Below are 18212 nucleotides of genomic sequence, written 5' to 3' on the forward strand. Positions count from 1 at the left end.
ATTTTCTTTTCACAGGTCTTGAGTTGTTTAATTAATAGTTCTTCGGTTTTTCCTTTAATTACCATTTCATCTTCAAGTTCTGAGATGCTGTCTTTTGTTTGTTCTATTCTGCTGGATTGGCCTTCCGTTTTGTTTTGCAGTTCTGTTTTGTTTTTTTTTCTGAGGTTTTCCATATCCTGGGTGGTTTCCTGTTTAATGTTCTCTATTTTTGTCCTGAGTTCATTTATCCGTTTATTCATCGTGTTCTCTGTTTTACTTTCGTGTTTATACAGTGCTTCTATGGTTTCCTTTATTTCTTCTTTTGCTTTTTCAAATTCTCTATTTTTGTTGTCTTGGAATTTCTTGAGTGTCTCCTGTACATTTTGGTTGACCCTATCCAGTATCATCTCTATAAAATTCTCATTGAGTACCTGTAGTATGTCTTCTTTTAAATTATTCTTGTGGGCTTCATTGGGTCCTTTGGCATAGTTTATCTTCATTTTGTTGGAGTCTGGATCTGAGTATCTGTTTTCTTCATTCCCCTCTGGTTCCTGTACTAATTTTTTGCTGTGGGGAAATGGTTTCCCTGTTTTTTCTGTCTTCCTGTCATTGTCCTTGGTGTTGTTACTGTCCTTGTACTGTGTGCAATTAAGTATTTTCTAGCTTGTAATAATAACAATGGTAATATTTGAATGGAAGGGTGAGCTGAGATGGAAAGGAAGAAGTTAAAGAAAAGGGAAAAACAAACAGACAAGTAGGAGAAAACAAAGCAAGGAATCAAACAAGAAAGTTTCGAAGGTATAAACAGGGAGCGTTAGTGTACTAATTGACAGTAAGCTGAACAGGTATTAAAGAGACAGAGAGAGGATTGAAACTAAAAGATAAAAAGAATAAAGATAAGAGTAAAAGTAAAAAATAAGTAAATGAAAGAAATATATATATATAAATAAAATAAAACAAAATGAAAAATAGAAAATTAAAAAAAAAAAACTCCAAGTTCAAATGCAGTGAAGTTTCAGTTTAATAATTTGGGTGTCCATCTCAGTCTCCAATCCTGGAGATGGTGCCTCAGATATTGTTCTGTAGTTGTCTCATCAAAGGGGATGCATAAAGTAGAACAAAAGTGCACAAAAAAAAAAACCCACCTAGTGTCCCAAGTTCAAATGCAATACAGTTTCAGTAAGTTTTTCAGCATGCAGGTGTAGTTCAGTTGTTCTCTCATCAAAGGTAGGGAGAGAGAAAAAAGAATAAAAAGAAAGAGTCTGGAGACAGTTCTGTGAATGGTATCTGTGGCTGTGGCTTTCCTGCCCGCTGCTGTCAGCCTGCTGTTGCTGGAGGCGTTATTTATGCAGATCTCAGGGGTGAGCTTAACATTCACCTGGCCTTGCAGGCTTTGTTTACCCAGAGTTCTCCTGTGCTCGAGCCTGTGCTACAAGCTTTCCCCTTTCCAAGCACACTGGGGGAGGTGACACTGTACCTGCTTTCTCAGTCCTGCGTGTTTGTTTACAGCTTACATGGGAAGTGGGTCTTCCCTCCTCTCCTATGGAGTTTTCCTCCCACCGCCACTTTTACAAGCTTTCCTGCTCCTGATTACTGGGCGGTGCTGCTGCTCCTGCCAGCCGCCATGTTTGTTTACAGCTCATTTGGGAAGTGCGTCTTCCCTCCTCTCCTGTGCAGTTTTCCTCCCTCTGCCACTCTCACAAGCTTTCCCACTCCTGGTTGCTGGGTGCCTCTCCGGCCCACCTGGCTTGTTTATTTACAGTTCCAGGAAGGATTCCCTTCCCCCCAATCTTCAGTGCTCAATGTGCCCCACCCTCTTTTCCTCATGTCTTTATTGTTCTTATTGCTTATTAGTCAGTTTCTCTTTTTTCCCTGGGTGGCGGTCGGTCTGTCCAGGGGTCTATGCTGCTCTGGCCCAGGGTTGTCTGTGGGAATACTGCGGTATTGCTAAGCTCACCTTGTCCAAGTCTTCCCAAGCCGTCTGGGCATGGGTGACTGGCGGCCCGGGGTCCCTCCTGGTTTCTCCGTTTAATGTGAAGTGGAGATTCTCTGCGCTGGCTGGAGGTGTGGAGGGGTCAAAGTTTTGCCTCTTCTCAGTGGTTTTGCCTGCAAGGTGTGTCTCCAGTGTCTCTCCAAGATTTCACTATAGGAGGCACGCTTTCTGCTTCCTCCCTCTAGCTGCCATCTTGGAATCTCTTTTATTAAAGATGCTTTTAGTAATCTTCTCTTTGAATTGTGCCTTTTTCATACAAAGAACCATGGGTGAGAAGCTGGCGAATGAAGAAGCACTGGAGACTTTCTGGCAGGAGGCAAACATGGTTATCCGGAACCAAGCGGAGTCCAAGCGACATCCACGGAGCTGCTCACTTCTCCTGCAGGAGGCCGGGACAGCGATCAGACACGTGCACTCCACAGCAAAAGAAGAGAAAAAACCTCAAAGTTAAATAAGTGTTTATGCTAGAAAGTTTTGAAGTCTTAATGGCACTTAGCAAAGCTGAGGTTATTTATTTATTTGATATTTTCTTTCTACTTCTACTATTGAACCTAAACTCAAAGAATTCAAGGATCATTTTGATTTCATTCACCATTACAAAGCCATAGCTTGGCTCAGTGCTTTGTAGGTATTTCATTTCTACTGAATGACTGGAGAATCAGAAGATTTGGATTTGAATGCAAACTTCTCTTTTTATTAGGTTATAAATATATTAAATCAAATGTATCAGAGGAAAAATTTTGGCAGAACTGCTGCCAGTAAGGCCTGGACTCAGAACTAATCATGTAGTCAAAGAGAACACTGAAATACTTGTTTAGGAGAAATTTAAAAGTCAAAACCAGCTGGATATTAAATAGCAAGAGAAAAGAGAGATCATCAGTGGGAAAATGAGGATAGAAATATATGTTGGCTCTCACAATGGGAGTAAATACATAGTCCTGATCACATATATAATATATCTGTGAATTGTTGCCGTTACCATCTGGAATTGATTATTGCAGTCAAGAGACATGTAATGAGTGCAACATGTCAGATTACTTGGCAATAATTGCCAAAATGCCCTGCTTTCCACTGGCCATGTTCTGAACAACTTGGACAAGTTGCCATGTTCATTTTGTCTCTGAAAGATTCCTCCTCCAAATCACCTTATGAGCTTGTAGTCTCTTTTCAAGTGTCTCTTGGAGAAATTTCAACCTAATAAAAATAACCATAGCCAACACTTACTTGGTAACCAGTGTGTGTCTGATGTTGTGCTGTCACCTGGAATATCTCACACCTCAGTTAATGTCTAAAATACTCCAGGATCCTGAGTAATGAGAAATCCCAAACACAAAGAAGTCAAGTAAATCTGCCAAGTTCACCCAGTTTCCAAGTAGAGACTCTGGGGAGAAAACTCATTTGATTCCTTGCTCTTAACCAGACATGCTGGACCATCTTTCCAGACGTGCTTCTTAATCCAGTTATTCCCCATTTACTTCAAATAACTTTACAATATTTATGTCAAAGAGTCTTCTACTATCAGCATTTATTTATTCACTCAAACTCTTCTTTATTTTTTCCTATTATATGTCAGGTCCTTTTCCAGTGGCTGGGAATACAAAATCCTGGCTCTTGAGAAACTCAGTGTTCCTAGGAGAAGTGGGATAATAAGGTGATTGGAATCTAAAAGTTCAGGCTTGATGACCAGCCCCACTGTTTGCTCCTGTATTTCTTAATTTCCTCTTGAGGCTCATCTTCCTCATCTGTCAAATGGCAATAATAGCACCTATCCACAGGTCTGTGGTGAAGGACACATGAGGTAATGCATACACAATGGTTAGCATAGCAGGTGATTAATAATGGGAGCAGAATAAATGATTAATAAGAATTTTTTTTTCTCCTACATGTTTTGCTTTCTTCTTTTCATTAGTGTATATTAGATTGTACAAAGTAACAGGTTTCGTTACGACATTTCCATACATGCATATAATGTAATTTGATTATCTCACTTCCCTCTATTACTCTTTCTTACTCCTCTCTTCCTCTTTCTTAATCCCTTCCAATTCTCTAGTAGAGTAGTCCCTTCTTTACTTTCATAATCTTGTTGTTTTCTCCTTTAGCCAAACAAATGAGAAAAAAAAATGTCTTACTTCTTTTTGTGGGACTGCCTTATTTCACTTAATAGGATAATCTCCAATTCCATCTGTTTCCCAGCAAACAGCATAATTTCATTCTTCTCAATCACAGAGTAAAACTTCATTGTGCATATATACCACTTTTTTTTAATTCATTCATCCATTGATGGGTATCTAGGCTGATTCCATAATTTAGCTATTATGAATAGTGCCATGATAAACATGGGTGTGGAGTTATTTCTATAATAAGCCAACTTTGATTCTTTTGGCTATATTCCCAGAAGTGGTGTGGTTGAATCACATGGAAGTTCTATTTTTAGGTTTTTAGGGAACCTACATACTGATTTCCATAGTGGCTGGACTAACTTACATTCCCACTAGCAGTAGTAAATAAGAGTTCCCTTTCCCCTGCATCCTTGCCAGCATTTGTTCTTATTTGTATTCTTTTTCTTTTTGGCAACACTGTGATTTGTACTCAGGGCTTTGAACTCTAGTCCTTTTTATTCTGGTTATTTTGGAGATAGGGTCTTACTTTTTGCCCAGGCAAAATGAAAAGGCTTTTCATTGTTACTGGCATGACAGGAACATGTCAGTATACCCAACTTTTTTCTATTGAGATGAGGGTCTCTCAAACTTTCTGCCTAGCTAACCTGGCCTGGAGCCATGAATCTCCTGATCTCATCCTTCTACCAGCTTGGGATGACAGACACACACTGTGCCACCACACCCAGCTATTGATTGAGATGGGGGGCGTCTCATGAACTTGCATAAGCTGGCCTTGAACCATGATCTCAGTCTCCCAAGGAACTAAGATTACAGTATGAGCCACTAGTGCCCAGTTTGTTTTCTTGATTAGAGTGTGGTGAAACCTCAATATAGTTTTTATTTGCATTTCCCTGATGGCTAAGTATGGTGAACATTTTTTTTCCATGTGTTTATGGTCCATTTTTACATGGACAACAGTTTCAGTTCCATTGCTCATTTGTTGATTGTATTATTTGCTTTTTCATTGTTCAACTTTCTAAGTTTTTTATGTTTTCTAGATATTAATCCTCTGTCAAATGAATATCTGGAAAATATTTTCTCCTGTTTATGGAGGCTGTCTCTTCATTCTGTTGATTTTTTTTTTTTTTTTGCTGTGCTAAAGCTTTTTAATTCGATACAATCTCATTTGTCAATTTTTTTGGTGATACTTGGATTTGAACTTAGGACCTCACACTTACTAGCCAAGTGTTCTATCACTTGAGCCTGACTTGCAGTCCTTTTTCACTTTTTAGTTATATTTTTGACTAAGGTCACATGCTTTTGCCCTAGCTGACTTGGACCACCATCCCCCTATTTATGCCTTCCAAGTAGCTGAGCTAACAGGCGTGACCATCATGCCCAGATTATTGGTTGAAATGGGGCCACCCTATCTTTTTGTCCAGGCTGGCCTCAAACTGCTGTCTTCCTGATCTCCATTTCTCAAGTAGTTGAGATTACAGGAATGAGCAACTGTGCCTGAACATTATTTCCTGAGAAATGGAGTTCTATTCAGAAGATTCTTGCCAGGCTTATCTCTTGAAGTGTTTCCCCTGTATTTAATCCTAGTAGTTTCAGGTCTTAGATTAAGTTCTTCTATCCATTTTGACTTGATTTTTTCCATTTTGTGCATGTAGATATCCAATTTTTCTAGCCACTTGTTAAATAGGCTACGTTTTCTCAAGTGTAGTTTTTGTCATCTTTGTCAAGAATCAGATAATAGTATCTGTTTGGGCATATTTCTAGATCTTCTACTCTATTCCATTTATCTGTGTTTTTGTGCTGGTACTGTGCTGTTTTTGTTACTGTGGCTTTGTAGTATAGTTTTAAGTCAGATATTACGATATCTCCAGCATTGTTCTCTTTGCTCAGGATTGCTTTGCCTGTTGGGGATCTTTTGTGCTTTCATAAGAATTGAGGAATGTCATTGGAATTTGATTGGAGTTGCATTGAATTTGCATTTTACTTACAGTAGTATGATCATTTTAACAATATTTATTGCAGTGATTCATGAACATGGGATGCTTTTCCATCTTCTAGTGTCTTCTACAATTTATTTCTTCAGTGTTTTACAGTTTTTATTGGACAGGTCTTTAACATCTTAGATTGAGTTTATGCCTAGGTATTTTATTTTTAAAGACTATTATAAATGGGATTGTCTTCCTGACTTTCTCAGAAGGCTTATTGTTGGTGTATAAAAAAGCTACAGAACAGCAAAAAGAAAAAAAGCTACTGAGTTTTATATGTTGATTTTGTATTCTGCAACTGAAAGTATTTATCAGATCTAAGAGTTTTCTAATGGAGTCTTTAGAATCCTTTAAATATTGGATCATATCATTTGCAAATAGTGATAGCTTGACTTCTTTCTTTCCTATTTGTTTCCTTTTGTTTCTTTCTCTTACCTTATTTCTCTGGCTAAAAATTTAAACACTATATTGAGTAACAGTGGTAATAATGAATACCTTTGTCTTATTCCAGAGTTTAGAGGAAATGCTTTTAGTTATTTCCCATTCAAAATAGTGTTGGCTGGGCTGGGGACATAGCTCAAATAGCAGAATGCCTACCCAGCAAGCATGAAGACCTTAGCTCAAACCCCAGTTCTCCTTCCCCACACTTCCCCCCGAAAATAATGCTGGTTACAGGTTTGTCAGCATAGCCTTTATTATATTTAGATATGAACCTTTTATTTCTAGTTTCTGAAGGGCTTCAATCACAAAAGGATATTGGATTTTGTTAAAGGCTTTTTCTGCATCTATTAAGATGATTATGTGATTCTTTTCCGTGCTTTTGTCTGTGTGCTGTATCACACTCACCAAATTGCATATGTTGAACCATTCTTGCATTCCTAGAATGAAATCATGGTGCTGGTTCCTTTTGTATTTTATAAAATAGTTTGAGGAACATTGGTGTTAGTTCTTCTTTAAAGGTTTGGTTGAATTCTCCAATGAATCCATCTAGGTTTATCATTGTTGTGAGGATTTTTATTACTGTTTCAGTCTTGTAGTATGTTATTGTTCTGTTTAACATGTTTGTATCTTTTCTGGCTTAAATATAGTAAGTCATATGTGTCTAGAAATTTCTTCTGAATTTTCCAAGTTATTGGAATAAACGTTTTCAAAATATTTCCTAACAATCCTGTGGATTTTAGTGGTATCTGTTATAATGTCATCTTTTAATCATCTTTAATTTTGTTAATTTGGGTCTTCTCCCTCTTTCCTTTGGTTAGTTTGGCTAAGGGTTTGTCAATCTTGTTTCATTGGTCCTTTGTATTATTACTTTAGTTTTCACTTCAGCTCCAATCATAATTTCATTTTTTCTCTACCCATGCATCCTATGTCTTCTTGATCTGACATTGAAGTCCTTTTGGTTTTCTGATCCTTTTCCAACTCTATCACACTATTCTCTGAACATGAGAAAATTTGGCTTCTTTTCTACTCCAATATGAGGTCAAGAATGAGATTATTAAAGATGCCAAGTTGAGAGGGAAAAGCAGGATAGAAAATTGGAGGAGGAAGACGTTGTCTTTATGTCACTATGTAGCAGGGTTGGAAGCAGGTTGTACCAAAGGAAGCCTGATGGAAACACAGATGTGATAACAAGTGTTTACTAATCACTACCAAATGTAATGGTTAAAGATAAGAGCACTACAGGGGGTTCCCCATAGGGTGGAGAAAGCTTGAGGAAAGATTTTTAAAATGGGGACCTGTATGCATGTTATGTAGGTCATGGAAGAAGCTAGTAGAAGTTAAAGCTTAAAGTGAGTGTGTGCTGTACGCTGTCGGGAAGACTAACGTTTTGATTCTGTCCTGATATATTTAATGTTTTGTAGAGCTATGATTTGGTAACAATATGATGAACCTCATGTATTCCATCACATTAGAGAACTAAATAAGTCAAAGAAGAGGTAGGAAAGGGTTTTTGTTTTTAAGTATGAAATCGACAGTAAAGTTTATTAGGAATGGAGTACACTCTCAATTGTCTGAAAGTGGGTTGTCTCTAGAGTGAGAATGATAAGGACTGAGATGGAAATCTTTAAATAACTAGAAAGTAGCTAGTAGTAATGCTTTTTCACTTATAAAATGATTTTTTACATATTTTTGCTTTCAATACCTTGTATCTGCAAGGTAATGTGCTAGGCTCTTTCGATCCAAGACATAGTCCATACCACTAAGGAAGTATTACTTAAAGGAACTGTGTACACATGCTACAGAGTCACAGGGAGGGTGGGAAATGACTTAGGAGGTTTAAAGGAAGTTTTCCTTAGGAGGTGAGTAACATGAGTTCCCAACTCTCATATTAACTTTGTGACTTGGTATTCATTGGCTGTATTCACAGATGAGATAACTAAGTCTGAGCAAAGTTCTGTACCTTGTTTTCAAGTTTCAAATCTATCAAATAACAGTGTAAGTGCTTCAGCTTACCTGATTTCTCATGATATCACCATTGGGTCTCACATTGCTGCAGTAAAGCACGCACATTTTTAGATTGAACCATGAGAGAGTATGCAAATAAATATGTGGGTTGATGATATCACAAGTCATTCCCGCATGTATTTAGAAGAACATCTTGTAAATGAGAGATAAGACTTTCCTTCTGTTGACCTGTGATGTCAAACATAGAGCCACTGATATTCAGGCCAGGTAGATGAGAGAATGTTTGTAATATTTTAAACACACACACACACAAACACACACACAATGTCAGGTAAATATTAGTTGCCACCAAAAAAAAAATAACATGAAATGAACATGAATAAGGAAATTTGACATCTATATAATTTCATTTTTAAAAAAATTGAAAAGGGAAATTAGACTTTATTTTTATCAGTTCAGTAGGTCTGAGGACATTATAAAAAGAGGAGGCATGCAAATGTAGAATGGATTGAAAACACAATAGTTAAAAAATAAACTAGAGACTTCTAGTCTCTACCCAATAGCAGAAAATATTCAATTGCTAACAAGAGATGACTTCTCAGATTTAAAAAGTACTTGAGTGCCAAGTAGAACAAAGATGAATAAATCTATATGTAAGCACATTTTGGTAAAACTGCATGCAAACAAGGGGAAACAATGAAGAGGTTTGGAAGAAATGTTAAAAAAAAAATCACCTACAATGACAATGGACGGAAAACAAAGGGAAAATAACTCAAAATCTAGAATTATATAGCTAGATCAGTTGATAGACAAAAGGCATGGAAATAAAAAAAAATTGTTAGAGAAAAATTTTTGAAAAGGAAAATTGTTTTGCTCTGAAACGACCTGGGTTGGGGATGTATCTCAATGGGAAAGCAATTGCCTGGTGTGTACATGTCTAGTTTCAGTTTCCAGTACTACAAAAACAAGACAGAACCAAATTTAAAAAGTTAAACTAGTAATGCTTAGTAGGTATTTGAAAAAAGTATATGACAATGGATAAGTATTTAGTATGAGCTTATTCATTTTAAATAAGTTTAATGATATTTACAGTTATATAAATTGATAAAGAAAATTGAGATTTGAGTATGCAGTGAGGGTCAGTTCAAACATGGTTTTCTTTTAATGCTTAGTGCTTTGTTTACAGAGAGAAAATATGCACAAAGTACATGGGAATGATAACGAGATTATCCATACTGATATACAGTCGCTTTTATCTGTTTTTGGGGGGTTAGTATAAAGCTACTTTTCCTCTTAAGTAGACAGATTATACAAAAACTAGTTTGGCTAGAAGCCTCCCTTTCTATTAAAAAATTTCAATTTCTTAATTATCTCTTCAGGAATAAACTTTAAACTTGGAGAATGCTGACCTTTACTGTAAATACTTTATCATGAAGGGAGAACCCATTTGATAATGCCAGCGTCTGGCTGCCCTTGTTATGCTTTGCAGAATATTCTTCTTCTAATAGAGTTTGCACTCAAAGAGGGAGAAACTGGATGATAGATGGATCTTTATTCTTAATACGAAACAGAAAAGAAAAAACAAATATATTGTAATGGCTTCTATTCAGGTGAATGTGAAATTCTATCATGCTTGCCTTCTAAAATAGTGAGCTGACAAATGGAAAATAGTAGATTAAAAATGTTACTCAGTCTCCAGTATTAACCTTTATGATAGTTCATCTGGATGCGTTTGCCTTTTTCCAAATGCTATAACTCTACCATCTGACTTGTTAGCCCTCAGCAATTAGGGAATTATCAATAATTCTGACATAATTGGTATTTCAGTATTAACTAGTAAGGATATAAATCTTTGAGACAGAAACAAAAAATTAATCCTTTTCAGTTACTACTAACTTAGGCCACATTTGAAGTAGTAACCTAAATATTCTCATTAAATACTTTCCAAACCTTTGAGTGATCCTGTGCCCAAGATATGCATTTGATAGTTTTCATTTCTTATAGTTTCATTAGTTGAACTTAACATTTCCCCAGATTCCTTTAAAGTTGAAGAGTTTAGGGAAGGGAAGGAACATTTTGGAACATGAACTCTCAACCCTGTACTGAATGATGTAATGTAATTAAAACTACCCTCAAAAGAAATTAGAATCAGTAGATCTCACCACAAATGAGTGAAAACGCTCATCTACTTTATAAAAATAAATGAAAATTTGTAACCTTAATTCTTTTTTTATGACAAGCTGCCAGTAATGAAACATAATATAAAGCTACATTTAATAATTTTACTCATTACTTACATAGTAAAATCTTACTTTGCAGTGAAAAGTTATTACTGTTAAGATACCACTGACATTCATTTATGAAACTGATCATTTCAATCAGTCAACTATGAAAATGAATATAAGTTTTAAAACATTTTTTGGTGGTTAGTCAATTTAATGTATATTAGGAGATAAAAAGATCAGAGAGCATCACATTTTGAATTCTTAATGGTCATGAAAGTAGTATGTACTTATTGTTCAGGAAAATTGAGATGGTAATGTATGTTCCTTATTATTTTATTCACAAAATAGCAAAAGACAATTATAGCATATGTGAACTTGTACACTGTGATTTGATTGCTTCTATTCCTATGAGAATTCCCTGGATCCTCTTTTCCCTTTAAACTCTCACTATTTTTCTTAAACTGCTGGAGAGAGCTATATTACATTCATCACTTATGAGTCTTTTCTTCTAAAGAATCTCAGATTGTATGCAACTTTAGTTCATTTGTCTGAAGATATAATCATCAAAACTTTTGAACCTCCCATGTGAAATTCAAAGGACATTGCTTATGCGGGGGTTGGAGGGTAATGGTGGAGGAGAGAGCAGGATGACTCTGCAGGGGAGAGGATACCACTTAGCTGGGTGGCTAGCTGGGACACAAGAAGGAATTTCTTTCTGCTTTCTGCCTTTAACCACAATCTAAAATGCCGTAAGGGTGGAACAACCATATAATGTATCATCTAAGCCAAGATGCTTTAGGGAATGAATATGGACATTCTTAATTACAAGAAAAACAGAAAACTAGAACTGTCCTTGGCACATCTGAATATATTGTGTTGCTTATTAAAAAGAAGAAGTTAACTTCAGAGTAGTGTACTACATTGCTGGCAGTGTCACTGCTTGCTTGAATGACTTGTCATTCTGCATATGTTCCCTGGAGTTCAGAAATTATTTTTACTTACTCTGTAAGTATTTGAGGGCCTACTTTAAGCAGAAAACTCTGGGTGTTAAGTACAATGCAGATAAGTAGGAGACCTAGTCAGTCCCAAATGATTTAAAATCTGAACTTAAACTCTAAAGATGTAAAAGACACCAGTAATAAAAGCTAAATGTTTGATGTATGGAATATGGAACAGGTCAATTACTTTAGGGCTTCAAAGTAGAAGATGAGAACACTGCAGGTTGTCTGTCCTGAGAGATACAGGGATCAGGCCTTGAAATAGAATTCAGAGAGTGTGTATTAGAGAAGGAGAACGCTATGGAGGAGAATGAATCATGATCATAGGGTGGTGAATTAATAAAGTTCGTTTGTGAATGGGAGTGGGAGGAGAAGGGGACTTTTAATTCTACAAACCTATCAAAGGATAGATTAAGAAGTTTGAACTTGATCCTGTTTGAAAATAAAGTCTACTGATTGAGTGTGAGTCAGTGATATAAAAATGGTGTGTTACAGAGTTCTTTGGTAGTAGTGTGCAGGATTAATTGAAAGTTTAAAGAATAGAAGCTGAAGAAAGATTGATTAGTGATTGTCTTATGGGGAGAGATAAGTTTTAACAGTGGGAATGCACTAGGAAGAAAGGAGGGTGGTAGAACCTGTCAATTGAGTATCTGAAGGGTGTGAAAGAAAAAGAAAAAGCATCCTGAGGGGAGTTGATTCTGGAGGAAGGACCCCAAGTTTCATTTTAGACATACTGAATTTCAAGTGATGTTTAGATAACTTAAGACAATATCAATTGGAAACACATAGGAACAGCTACAGCAACATCCTTTTGTACTTTATTTGAAAATGTGCACTTTCTAACAACTATTCATGCTATCAAATTATTCTGCAATGATTAGTCAATATAATCAAAACTCTTCTTTAGTGGAAGAGGCTGGAAGACTTACTATAACTAAGACAAATCTACAATTAAATGAACTTGAGTTCTAGTCCTGTCTCTGTCTTGAACTATGAGGCCTAAGGTAAGTCACCTACCTTTTTGGAGTAGTTTCTTCATCTGGACAATGAAGGGATTAGACCAGAGTGTTTTCTTGCTTGAAAGTGCCTTGATTCCATGGAGGGAAGGAAGGGTGAGAGCAGGCAGCCATCATTATGCTTTTTAAGACCTATAAATTTAGAACATACCATTATCCATTTCTATTTGTGCTGTAACAAATTTCCATAAACTTGTCAGCTTAACAACAAAAATACGTTGTCTTACAGCCCAATAGGTCTCATTGTGCTAAAATCAAGGTATCATAGACCGAGTTGCTTTCTGAGGCTCTAGGGGAGAATCTGCTATCTGCCCCTTACAGCTTCCAGAGGCTGCCTACCTTCTTTGGCTCATGGTTTTCTTCTTCCATCTTCAAGGCTAGTGTTGGTAGATATAATTCTTCTCACATCACATCATCTGGGTCTTTTCTTCTGCCTCCCTCTTCCACTCTTAATAACACATGTGATTACGTTGGACCCATCTGGATAATCCAGGATAACCTACCTGTCTCAAGGTCCTTAACCACAACTGAAAAATCACTTTTGTCATGTAAGATTGCATACATGTTCAGAGATTCCGGGAATTAGTGTGTGGATGTCACAGAGGCGGACTTTTTTTTTTTTTGTGATAGCTTTTCCTGAGAAAATGGAAAACTCATCTTCCCCCCATTACTTATGCTTCACATACTATTTAAAAGTTATTCAAAGTTTATTTTATGCTATGCTGTATAAATACATATTTCAATAAGTTTTGACTTCTCAAAGTTTGAATATGGTGGTGATTGTCATTAAGCCACACATTGAATAATTGTTAAAAATATACCAGTGCTGTTGCAACACACTTGTGCATGGAAGCAATGCTAGGAATCTTTCTGTACAGCTGTCCTTATCTTAACTAGCAAAGACGCTTTGTCTTTCTTCTTATTGCTTATGTATGCTCTTGAACAAAATTGGAGAAGAAGGCAGAACAGGTTCTGCCTAGCAGTGAGGGGGACTGGGGGAAGAGGGAGGAGACAGGGGACAAGGGGGAGAAATGGCCCAAGTAATGTATGCATTGAATAAATGAATAAAAAAATAAATTCCAAGGAAATATATATATATACCAATGCTAACTATTCAATGAGCATAAAACTTAGCTACTATTTTTCTAAAATAGGAAAAGAATATTATTGTATTTCTTTGTTTTTGGAAATAATGTATCTTATAAATAGTAAAAAGTGAAAAATTAGATGTAAGTGTACCTTTTTACTAAAGTGATATCCTTTCAAAATAAAAGTATTCTTTGACTTTGACTTGAGTAAAAGGTTATTTTGTCCTGTGTTTTAATTTTTGTCTATACAACACCAAAGTAGTAACTCTCTTTGACAAAGCCATGAGGTTTTGTTAATCAAGGTATGCAAAGAAAGGTCCTTTCCAGGCAGGTGTGCCACTAATTCTTTGTAGTGTGCTCATTTCAAAGGGATACCAGTCCTACTAGTGGAAACAATTGTGATGATGCACAAGTGGAAGGGAGAAATTTAAATGTCCATAAAGTGGTAAGGTAATGGAGAATTTTGTTTTGTGCAAGCATTACTGGGAATGACTCCAGATGGAACAGTGTATTACCAAGGAATTATGTCTTGTTCTTTCTTTTCAGTAAAGCTTCCAAGAATCAATCTATACCCCTGAGAAATATTATATTCTAAATATAAATTATTAGGTTGGAGAATAATCATCAACAAAGTTTCATGTTCACTATAAAGCTGATAATGGCCTTTTGCAAAATAAACTCCTCAAAAGCTAAACAGAACATTCATTTTATTGAAATTAAATGAACAATAATCCCCCCAAGAAGGGGAAAGAGGGACACAGACACTTTGCATTCCTGCTTGCAACAAGAGCCAGCCCAAACTCTGCCCATGCAATTTCTTAATGACACAAGGGAAATGACAAAAACCACAGTGAAATAGAAAATGCCCTTAATAGTTTCTATTATAAACTTTTCACCTCATGGAGAAATTTGGACAAACCATTTTGGATAACAGCATGACCCCCACTTGCTTCCTTGGTTTGTGTTTGTTTCTTTCTCTAACCTTCTCTTCTTAGTTCACGGCTTTATTATTTGTTCTGGTTACTTAAACGGGTGTGTGGGGGGGTAAAATTGATGTGGTATGGTTTATTTTCAATAGTCCTTTAGTTCTAGCTGTGATGCATTACAGAAGTGGGCAGGAAGAACTGCTCAGATGCTTTCCTATGTGGAAAGGGAAAAGACCATGTTTGGTTTTTTTTTTTGTCATCAATTCTCTAGTCACAATTTCAATGCTCAGCTGTTAGAATCTAGTTAAGTAATCTATTTTATTTCACTTAGACTAGATTTAAAATATTCTATATAATGTGTCTGTCATTAGAGAAATACTTAGAAATTCTTTTTATTCCTTAAACTAATATATTTATTGTTGATATCCTATGGTTCAACATTTTATGATCTATTTACACTGTATTGTTTCCCCAGCACACTATCCTTGAATTTCTGCTCTCAAATTCAGCCTTACTGAAATGTCTTTTTTCTTCCTCTACAGGCAGCAACATCCTAGTCATTCTTCTAAACCCAGCTCACCTTTTTCATATGTTGTGAAATGATGCTCTGTGCCTTCTCTACAATCATAGAGAACCTATCACTGAGTCAAGCCCTATGTTTCTAGTTACTGTTTGTGTTTATTTCTTGTCTCTCCAACTGTATACCAAGAAGATCCTTTGAAGCAGGGATCATTTGTTACATATTTCTGTGTCCTTGGCACTTTGCCTAATATTTTTTAGGCAAATTTTTTTTGCCAGATTTTAGGTTACTTATCATTTGTCAGGGCTCTTGGTCGCAAGTAAAAGAAACCAAACTCACACACTGACTCAAGAAATGAGAAGGTCTAGGGATGGGTCTGGCTGAATATTTAGTCATGACTAGATCAGGAACCAAAATTTATCATCAGGAATATATCCTTCTCTATTTATTGTTTCTGCTTTCCTTTGTTTTGGCTTCATTTTCAGGCAGGAACTCCCAAATTGTGCCCTCTGGGAGAAAAAGGAGAGCTTCCCTCTCTCCGTAGATCCAGTAAAAGTCTGGAGTTGATTTCCTTGGTTTTCTTAGACTGTTGTGGGTCGTGTGCTTCCTTCAGACTTATCACAGTTATCAGAGGGTTGGGTAATTGTTGGGCCTGGGTCATATCTTGAATGAGGGAGTCATATCAGTGACCCTTTTACTCCCCAACTATACAGTCAGGTTGAAGGAGTGGTGGTTCTCTAAAGAAAAAGGTGAGCTTTTTATGCCAGCCACGTGGGAAATGGGTGGTGAACAGGCAAAACCAAGATGCCCATTGTTCAGTAAATGTTTGCTGATTAATCAACTAAACATGTTTGTAGGAGGAAGTCACGTTTTAGATATAGTACCATTTTACCTTTATCCAAGATATTTTATGGCTAGGATAACATTTCAGTCACTGTCGGAGTAGATGTGAAGGTGATATAAACATTGACTTTGGTTCTCAATGTTCACAGACTGATATTCTCATGATTGAAGTTACATTATACAGATGTCTGAAGGTACTATAATGAAACCCACTAAAAACTGTCCAAAAACAGGAGGGGAAGGTAGGAGAGATTAAGAGAGAGTAATATAGATGGGGTGAATTTGATCAAAATACACTATATTCATGTATGTAAATGTCACAGTAAACCCATTTGTGTAATTAATTTTTGCTAATAAAAATGTAAAAAGAAATAAATACAAAGATCAAAAACATTTTAAAAAATGACTGTTGTTCTTTCAAGGGTGAATTAATAACTGCTTACATGTTCTAGCCTGTCCATGGGATCTCAAAGTTCTTTCATGGAAGACTGAGCCAAAACAATAATATAATCTCTTACTGTGGCAAACAATAATATAATCTCTTACTGTGGCTTGTGATGGTGTTGGCCAAATGGTTTCATGGTAAAACTAAGTACCATTATTAACCAGTTAAACTCTGGTCACGTGTCTCTATTCTGAGTCTCTCAGTAAGAGCTATGTTGACTTCAGAAATTGATTATAAAACATAAATGATAAGCCTTTGAGGTTGTTAATGTTTCGTTTTCATTTTTTTTGTCATGTTTGGGATCAAAACCAGGGCCTTATACATATTAAGGTTGTGATTTTAAACATAAGTATTGAAGATATATACACTAATTTGACTAGCAGAGTTTTGACTATAATATGCACAAAGATGTAATATCAAAGATATTTAAAGTATAGAAACTTGAGTTATGTATTGAATAACTTGATGAAGACCAAACCAGTAAAGATTGTAATGAACATTTCAGATATTGACAAAAGAATATTAAGAAGATTAATTCCAAAGTAAATGGATCTGGGATAGGTAAAGCCAAGATGCTATTCAATAAATATTTGCTGATTGATAATTTAACACCTCTGTCAAACAAGAGTCAGGTCCAACTAGAGTCTGTACCATTTTTTTTTTTATCTCTATCCCAAACACTATGGTTAGACTGGGTACTAATGTTTAGATAAAAGTACATATAAAATTTATTATTTGAATTTTGTTTAGTGTTGGGTATGCCTTTCTCAGCTAGCATGTAATTGTATGTCCTTTAGAAGTTAATGCTCTGAGAAAGTGAATATTTATTTTAATGAAAAATATGCATTGGATCCTGCCTAAACTTAATTTTCTTAATTTTCAACCTTTACTTTTTAGAAATGGAAGATAAGCACCAATCTACAGCTGATACCTCTCCGAATATTACTTTGTTCTAATAGATGCTTTGGTGATCGTACCCTTAAGCTCTATGGAATTGCTGAAGTATAGAGCAGGTGAGAGATTCCTTCCAAATCTCCCTGGACTGCCCTGCCTGTTCTGCACATGATTAGCTCATGACCTACTTATGGTGCAACACTGTGTCTGGTCTATGTTAATCCATCAAGCAATGGAAGACATCATTCGAAAGACCCCTATTTAAGCACTAAAATCTGCCTTTAGATTGGGTTTAGTTATATTGGGTTTTTTTTCCCTTTGGCTTAGAAACCAAATTAAAAATGGGAAAATTAAGATCTGTGTGGCTTCTGTTATTTTTTCTTGCCACTTTATGACCATCATTTTTCCTTTTCTAGAAAACATTAAGATACTTGGATGGGGGGAAAGTATTTCTTTGATGAATGTTTCACAATTGAAAGAGTATCACTTTTTAGTGCTTCATAGTTTCATTACATTTGAGGCACTAACATCTATTTATTAGGACATAGCCTTTATTACTCTTAAAACTGAGAAGAAGACTGAAAACTCAAGTATGGTGACTCCTAACATCACTTTTTAAATTGTTTTTAAGAATTTTAGTTTTCATGTTTAATTTTTGCCAACAAAAACTGATAGCAGTGCTGAAATGAGAATTTTGCTATTTTCTTTGAAGGACAATAGGAAACTAGGTAAAGAAATTGAGAAAATAAATTGTTTATTTTGCATAGACTCCTGGTT

The 18212-nt window shown here is 35.9% G+C and overlaps 1 protein-coding gene across 5 annotated transcripts in view; it reads left to right on the forward strand.

The window, feature by feature from the left end:
• Lrrc69 (leucine rich repeat containing 69) overlaps positions 1-18212 on the forward strand; it is a 121442-nt gene that overhangs the window by 83350 nt on the left and 19880 nt on the right. For 4 of the 5 annotated variants that reach the window (XM_074068821.1, XM_074068823.1, XM_074068825.1 and 1 more), the window contains one exon: positions 17439-17554. In XM_074068821.1, coding sequence (XP_073924922.1) covers positions 17439-17549 — 111 coding nt within the window. In that variant the 3' untranslated portion in view covers positions 17550-17554. Of the gene's footprint in view, positions 1-2233; positions 5132-17438; positions 17555-18212 lie in introns of those variants that run through there. The other variant, XM_074068824.1, reaches the window with a different exon arrangement.

Source organism: Castor canadensis, chromosome 3 (assembly GCF_047511655.1).
Source record: "Castor canadensis chromosome 3, mCasCan1.hap1v2, whole genome shotgun sequence".
NCBI classification, from domain to species: domain Eukaryota; kingdom Metazoa; phylum Chordata; class Mammalia; order Rodentia; family Castoridae; genus Castor; species Castor canadensis.